General features: G+C 47.3%; 1 protein-coding gene across 2 annotated transcripts in view; it reads right to left on the bottom strand.

Annotated features, from left to right (window-relative positions):
* Positions 1 to 222: 222 nt before the first annotated feature.
* The window catches only part of cux2b (cut-like homeobox 2b), a 105,819-nt gene continuing 97,950 nt past the window's right edge, over positions 223 to 8,091 (bottom strand). For both annotated transcript variants that reach the window (XM_070546368.1, XM_070546369.1), the window contains exons 14-21: positions 7,392 to 8,021; positions 6,889 to 6,990; positions 5,883 to 6,715; positions 5,313 to 5,478; positions 4,860 to 5,165; positions 4,583 to 4,771; positions 4,223 to 4,499; positions 223 to 4,101 (exon numbers count right to left, since the gene is read on the bottom strand). In XM_070546368.1, the coding sequence (XP_070402469.1) occupies positions 3,303 to 4,101; positions 4,223 to 4,499; positions 4,583 to 4,771; positions 4,860 to 5,165; positions 5,313 to 5,478; positions 5,883 to 6,715; positions 6,889 to 6,990; positions 7,392 to 8,021 (3,302 nt within the window). In that variant the 3' untranslated portion in view covers positions 223 to 3,302. The remainder of the gene's footprint in view (positions 4,102 to 4,222; positions 4,500 to 4,582; positions 4,772 to 4,859; positions 5,166 to 5,312; positions 5,479 to 5,882; positions 6,716 to 6,888; positions 6,991 to 7,391; positions 8,022 to 8,091) is intronic.

Raw genomic sequence — 8,091 nt, 5'->3', positions numbered from 1 at the left:
AGTGCGACGCTGCGCGAGGGGGCGGGGCTCGAGCAGACCACGCGGTCCGATCATGTAAACACTGGATGGGGTTTTCCCCGGTTTGCCGAAATAACAATGAGACCGTGGCGCTGTACACACACTAAAGCGAGAGGAAGGGGTTGGTATTTTAGCATCCATCTGTGGTGAATCTAAATGTGAGCATGCCTAAAGAATAAAGAAATAACACGACACAGCAAGAGCTTAGTGATGTCTGACTGATGGCTTACATAGGTAATTTTATTTCCCAGAGGCTTGACATACCATTGTTCACTCGTTAACATTTGACAGCCTAACACGTGAGGCATTACAGTAATTTCAGCCTGCAAGTCACTTCTTTATTTGCTCTCCGCTGACTTTCAAAAGACGTTTTCTCCTTTAGGTAACCTCCCACACCCAGCGTGTAAATGTCGTCACAGTCCCAATCGCCCTATTCAAATTCCGCTGACTACCTCCATCATAATTTAGTGACCAATGTCAATTGTTAAACCCATTTTATGTGTATAGCTCTTGTAACAATATAAAAAAAGCTTAGCTTTTTCTGAACTGAGATACAAAAAGTCCCACACCTCTATGATCACACTTCACCACTAAACATATCTGTGAGGAAAATGCATGAGGCATATGATATGGCACAAAATTATTTGGGTTTAAATAGTAAACTGGAAGCCATCTTTAAAAGGTCATCGTTAACTTCCGGTTTTCAAAGAACTGCAATGACTTTGCAAGAGCCATAATTATCAGCTGCACCATGCATGGACTTCACAGTTGTAAAAAGACCTTAAGTGCTGAATCAATGTTCCTGTTCAAAAACAATAACACAAAAAACAGTCCATCACCTTGTCATGAGACCAGAATGACTTGCATGCAAAACAATTAAATGAGCTTTACATGAGAAGATGATGGTCAAGGTAAATACATTTCTTTTTCAGTCAGGTATCTATTACTATAAAAGACAATGAAGTTTTCACATAAGAAATGCCACTTCAAATCATACAGCATATTATGCACAAAATATGGTGGTAAGAACGCTAGCTGTAAAGAATCTGTAGCTCCAGTAGTGAACTAAACAGTGTTTTAGAGAGCAAGTTTACAGATTAAAAATACCCATCCTCCTCTTCCAGGCAACTCCAGTCTACACGCATCTGTGATGAATTACAAAACTGCATCAAACCACTGTTCTACGTGACCGCTGAAATGCTCATAACCATCCAACTTCCTCGTGATTATTTACTAAACGGTTATAACATAGTCGTTCCCTACATCAAGTGTTTATTGTAATCACCGCCATCACTGGCATGAGCAATTGTTTCAATAAAGCTTTAAAAAGCACGACTACCCTGAGAGAAAGGTCTAAACCCATGGGCAAGCCTGCCAGACAACAACTGGCTTCGAATGGGTCTGGTTTATTAAATCTGTACACTCTATTTTTATTTTAATATTTTCAGCACGTTTTGTCCCAAGAATGTAGGATATTATTCTTTATAATTGTGTAATATATACCTCTACATAATACAATCCAAGTTCTCTGACCTATGTAGACATGTGCAAGAGTTAACTACCAAATTCAGCAATACAGTGAAGGCAAAGACTTGTGGACACTAAGGAAGGATAATGTTGATATTTGAATTTTTCTCGAGTCCTCACAATTATCAAAATCTAAGTGCTGTACGTACTTCATACACGAGGTATTGAATATCTAGTTAACTGTTCAGAGTTTCAAATAGAGGCAAAATACATAAAGAACATCTTGCAAGCATGACAAAGAAACTGCTACAGACACAATACACGAGTGGTCAAAGGTCATATGAGGGGGTGGTCTTTAATATAATGTAACTACAAAATAAATGTCTTCAGGTTGATGAGGTCATACTGTAGGCATCATGCTTTTAAATGGATTGAGCTTCAGTCCCAAAGTAGATCAATGTACACCACTTCAGCGGCACTGAAAGTCCAGCTAAAGCACATTTCAGTGTTTCAGAACGGAGTTTTTTCCTTTAGTCAAGTGAAGTTTGTCATTTTTTAGCAACAATAGTAGATTTATTTCACGAATCAGGTCAGGTGTTACCTGGGAGGATCGCCACACATCCATACAAAAGGGAACGCTTCCTCCACGTTTTCGATAAAGAGCCAAATCAGTCGCTCTGCTTTGTGTCCCGTCTCCTACGAGTCGGGTCCCACCGGAGGCGCGACGCAGGCCACTTTCACCCCGTCCATTCAAATTAGCGTCGGTCATGTTTATGTTCATGAAATGCGCGGTCATAGCGTGATGTGCACGAACCTAGTCTGAGGTAAAACAGGTGTCCTGTGTCTCGGCCTGAAGAGCAGTGCCTTAGAGGGTCAGAGAGGTCAATCTGAAAGAAACCGTGTAAACTGTGCTCAGGTGAAGTGACTGTTTCACTTCCTAGCAAAAGCACAGGGGCACTAAACTGTAAACCTTAAGAATCATAAATAAATAAAAATAAACACCTAACATACTTTAGTGTTAGCTTTAACAAGATCTTTTTTCCCCTTCTTTTTTTGCAGGCTTACCAACTTTTTGTTGTTCGCCCCTTTTTGTTTGTTTTTGCTCAAGTATATTCACAGGTGACTAGCTACAGGGAATAAAAGGGTCAGGTGAGTACCATGCTACATCAGATCTCAGAGAAGGCTATTGCAGACAATCCTACAACATGTACAACCACATTTTATACGTGTGACTTACAAATAGTTCAAAACATATCACCAAGAAACTAAGTACACACCGGATGTTGAATATTTAGAGTCTTAAAGGACTATCCCTCAGTCAATAATTGGATTTCATGTTACTTGACTTAAACTGTCCAGTCTGACAGACAAAATTTGAAAAACTGCTATTCAAAAAGTAGCAAATTTGGTCATTGTCCCTTTTCAAATAATAATAGTGCTTTTAATGGCTTAAGACAGAGGTCTTTTTTAATCTCACCAAGTGGCAATCTTCAGAACTTCAGTGTACATTTTATGACACCATTAGCTGCAAAAGTCTTCACATCAAGTCCAATAGGTCAAACAACAGCTAGCGCCGTCACATTGTTTTCAAAGGAGTATGCATTATCAAAAAAACAAAACTAAACTAATACATTTTTATAAATTTTCTCAATTCTTAAATTATTGTAGGAAATTCAGATTTACATCTAAATCTTATTTCCCATTTCCCGTGAGTCTGGGTGGACGTGCCGTCGGTAGCCACGTCTCTGTAGGAAGCGTCTATCTGGACTTCCTGTGTAAAATGAAGGTCGTCCGCACCAAACACAGGAAAAGAGGACTTAAAACTCCCATTCCAGAGTTTCTTCTCGGTTAGCTGCTCTCTCTAGCCGGTGGATGATGTTATTGAGGTTGGCCATTTTCTCATTACGTCTCTGAGTGTTTCTGTTGAGCTTAGGGCTTTGGAAGGGAGGCAGAAGGTTCGAATCCAGGCTGTGATTGGTGCTGGTTGAAGGATTGGGCAGTGAGGGAGAGATGGGAGCAGAGGAAGATGGAACAGGTGAGACTGACATCATGAGACCAGGTGACGAAGCAGCGGAGGGGGAGTTGAGGGACACCTCTAGGCTGCTACGACATGGCTCTGACGACGACTTGAAGCTGACTGGGTCCACAGGCGATGTTCCAGACTCCTCACCTTCACGCCTGGACTGGCTGGCTCGCTGAGGACCATCCATGGAGCCTGTGCCAGGGTAGAGTCCCTGAACCTGGCTACTCACCCGCTCATCCTGCATCAGGCTCTGGCCGGCCGGGTGGGACTCGCGGCAGCTTGTGACCGAGTCTTCGTGCTCACCTTTCAAAGGGAGGAACGGTACAGCTGTGGGGAAACACTGAACATCTGATTGTTTTGCAGAAACCTCCCTGCCCTCCGACCCATCGTCCTCCCTGCCCGTTGCCTCCTGTTTCACGTGAGGCTGAGTGGTGTTGGTGCTGGAGTTGACGTGTCTTGGGGGCTGCTGAAGCCTCCCGTCCTCTCCCTCAGAATGGGGACTCCGAGTCACCGAGGGGGAGTAGCTGTGATGTTCAGCGTCTGTGTCGTTGTCTGGAAGACCCTCCAGCAGCACCTCCCGCCGCATCCTGGACCTGCGTGCAATCAGTGCTATTAGAACGTCTCTTACCAATGAACTCTCTACAGATACACAGAGGTTTGTAGCAACAGTAACAAACAGCCATCAGTAGAGATGCTAAAGAGGAGTGAACTGGCCTGTAGTTGTGGAACCAGTTGATGACGGTGTTGGTTTTGAGGTTGAGCTGTGATGCCAGCATCTCAATGGTGTTCTGAGAGGGGTAGGGCTCTTGCAGGTAGGCCTTCCTCAGGGCTTCCTTCTCCTCAGCTCCCAGCACCACCCGGGGCTTCTTCGCCTGGCTGAACGGGCACGGGTCCAGCGAGGTCAGGGCAGGACTCACACACGCAGAGCGAGTGCTGGGCGAGTCACTGTCGGAGCCGGTGCTCAGCAGTCCGTACCGCCTCTTCAGGTACGCTGCAGAGAAGACAACAGTAGCAGGTGGGATTAGAAGACACCAGCATGTGACGAATACGACAGAAGGCACTTTGAGTCCCCACCTTTTTTCTCCATCTTCTTCATGGTCCTCAGCTTGTCTACATTGTGAGGATCGTTGAGCCAAAGCTGCATGCGGACAAAAGGCTCCCGGCCCTTCAGGCTGAGTTTGTGCCAAGGTTTGGGCCTGGAGAGCAAGTCTGATACTGAACCTTGAGTCAGACCCAGGATGGTTTCTCCAAAGAGACGTTGGCCTGTGGCAAACAAGCGTTAACAAGCCTTCATTAGACTGGTGATCACTGGAAAAGCCAGCTGGATTCCACAGTGAACGCTCACACCCACCAAGGTTGTTATCCGTTAGCACCTCCTTGACCTTCTTAGTGATGACATAGGTGTCCAGCTCTGGAGACATGGCCACCAGTTCCTGGATGCCCAGAGGGTTGGTGGGCTGATGCAGGGTCATGAGACTTGGAGCGGACTTTTCTCCTTCCGGGCGGCTGGTCATTCCCGCTCCAAGGCTTTCAGGCTGCTGGTTCTCTTTGCTGCTCTCTAGGGAGACACTGACGGTCTCCACCAGTGGACTGGGGTGACTCTCAGCTGGACTAGGGGGTGGGGAGGGCGAAGACTGGGCTGTCACTGGGCTTTTATCTGGAAACAGGACATTTAGGAGGGTTTATACCAAAACCTACCTTTCTGCCACACATTTAGAAGGCTGTACAAAGACGGCCTTTCTACTTGGACTAGCCTCGAATGCCCTGTCCTAGACGCGTGTGTTTACTGAGAACAGAGGCTCACCCTGAGTCAGGCCCTGGCTGGGGGGTTGGTTGAGGGTTTGACCGAGTTGATCCAGTAGCCACAGCTGCATGCGGATGAAGGGCTCCCTGCCTTTCTGAGTCAGCTTGCTCCAGGGTTTTGGCCGTGACAACATGTCACTGACGCTGCCCTGAGACAGTCCAAGCACCTGTGCCAAACAGCCAGAACAAAATAAACGTTTTAGCACAATAAAGTTCATTAAATGGGATTAAATGCTCCAATGTTTCTCTGGAGTCAGCTTTAGTGATACACTTTCATTAAACCACCACTAGAGGGAGACATCACGCCATTAATATATAAATGATAAGCATGTTCCATTAAACCGAAATCATAGCGTAGAAATAGGTTTTCATCTGTTTTAGCTCTAATAAAGCTAAACATAATAAAGTTTGTTTTAAATGTGAACGTTTAGGGTTAGGGTTTACGTTGGCTTAAACAACCTCCTCTGTTTAACTCATTTTTCTTTAATCTGGACTCTTAACATACAATCTTCTTAAGTTCTGGTGCTTTAATCTGGCCCTTTAGGAGGAACCCTAACGGGCCACTGCTCACCTTCTCACCAAAGATCCTCTGACAGATGCCGTTCTTGGCCAGCTTCTCCTTCACCTGCCTGGTCAGCTCTATGGTGTCCACCTCTCGGTACATGTACATCTCATACTGCTCTGGGGTCAGGGGGGGCACGGTAGGCTTTAGGGCACGGGGAATGTAAGCCGGGTAATAGGAGAGGCGTCCCGAGCCCGGTCCCGGAGACTCACCACTCACCGAGGTGTCAGACTCGACCTTCACCTCCACAGGTCGGCCCAGGTCATCCTCCGCATTTGAGGCCTCCTCGCTGTTGAGAAGGCAATCACCGTTCTCCAGACGTGGCCATGACCGCGGCAGGCCAGAGGGCCCAGAGGAGGAGGAAGACAAGGAGGGTGAGACTGAACTAAAGGGCCGGGAGCCTCCTCCACCCCCAAGCACCATGGACCCCCGCTCCTGAGACCAGTGCTGATCGAAGTAGGTCCCCGCTTCACCAATTTCCGATTTCACTTTGCGAATTATGTTCTGGACGAAAGCAGCCGGGGAGAGGACGCTGAGCGGGGTCTGAGGGCTGCTGATGGAGTTGGCCATGCACACTGTAACGCAGCCCCCCTCCTCTTGTTTGATGGAGATGGGCAGAGAGAGGGCCCTGGAGCGCTCCGGGGGCCCCAGACGTTCAACCTGAGCTCCTGAGCTGTTAGTGGAGGACCTTCCACAGGCCTCCATCTCCATCAGAGCGTGCTGCTGAGCTTCCATCTCTCTCCGGGCCTGTTCTAGTATGTTCTTTATGGTTTCATCAGAGCTGCTGCCCGTGCCATTGCTGCTTCTGCCAGACGAGCTATTTAGAGATGCCTTTCCATCACCTGTACAAAAAAATAAATAAATAAAATAAAAACCACGCTGACACCGGCCCACCTTTCAAACTCAGATCCATTAACGTAGTGATCATGAAAGATACTGAAAATTGTCAATTAAATAATAAAAATCAATCGATGAAGCTTCGCTGTGACTTTTGGCACACAGCCTTTATTCTTACCGCCCCTCTGGGACTGGATCTCCTTCTTGGCCTGCTCTAGGATATTTCTAATGGCGTCGTCTGACCCAGTTTCAGGAGTTCGGATGCGTGGAGTGATGCTCCCTGCCACAGAGGGTAACAGAAAGAGATAGAGAGAGGAGGGGGTGAGTGGGATGGTTGATCAGAGAGCAGTTCCAAGGCTTTGCTTTTGACTGGTAGATCAATGGGTGCCTTTGAGCGCGTGCTGTCTGAGGTTGCAGTATACGGGAAGCTCAACTTTCAAATGCTATAAATCTAGGGAGAAAACAAAGTTTGAAGGTAACACTATAAACATGGCAGAGGAAGCTGTGAGGATGTCAAGGATGTGGACCAAGTAGATTATGAGGTTTACACCTACACACATCTGGAAGCCAAGAGGAGATGAGCGTTCCACAAACTCAGAGCACAATCAGATGGAACTCATTTGAACACCTTTCTCATCCACACCTTTATTCTGTCAATGCTTCTTGGGTCTTGACACTCACCCCTCTGTCGAACCTGGATGGTCCTAAGAGCCAGGATGTTCTGTTCATCTGAGAGGAACTGCTTCATCTTTATAAAAGGCTCTTTGCCTTTCACGGTCAGCTTTCTCCACGGTTTGGGTCTGGCCAGGATTTCACTCACAGAGCCCTGGGAGAGGCCCAGAACGTAGTGGCCAAACACTCGCTGGCCAATGTTGTGCTTCAGCAGCTGCTCTTTCACCTGGAAGGCGATCTCTCCCGTGTCCAGTTGGTCCTCCTCTCCTGCAGTTGAGCTGCCGCTTTCTGACTGGTCACTCGGCAGGCCGGCGTCCACGGCACAAGCTCCCACAGAGCCTTGAGAGGTTGACAGGAGCGCAACTTTGGCTGCATAGAGGGCGGTGGGGAACGCCATGAGGCTTTCCTTTTTAAAGTGTGGGGACAGGAGCTGCTTGTGAAGGACGTGGTCCCCTGACAGGCGGTCTCCAGAGCTTGGTGATGCAGAAAAGGGACGGGGGAGATCGTGGCTGAAGGTGGAGCCATCCAGGACGGGGGGACCCGGGCTTGGTGAGGCATGACTGTCTGCCCGAGAGGAAGATGAATGGGATCCAGGAGGTCTGACCGTCTCCCTGACTGGATCCTCAGAGTGGTCATCATCTGAAGGTGGAAAACAAATTCTCACTCACGTGACTTGTTGCTGATTTTGTGTAAAAGTACAGAAAAGAAA

Source organism: Nothobranchius furzeri, chromosome 17 (genome assembly GCF_043380555.1).
Source record: "Nothobranchius furzeri strain GRZ-AD chromosome 17, NfurGRZ-RIMD1, whole genome shotgun sequence".
NCBI classification, from domain to species: Eukaryota; Metazoa; Chordata; class Actinopteri; order Cyprinodontiformes; family Nothobranchiidae; genus Nothobranchius; species Nothobranchius furzeri.
This window is presented reverse-complemented; position numbering and strand designations above follow the sequence as displayed.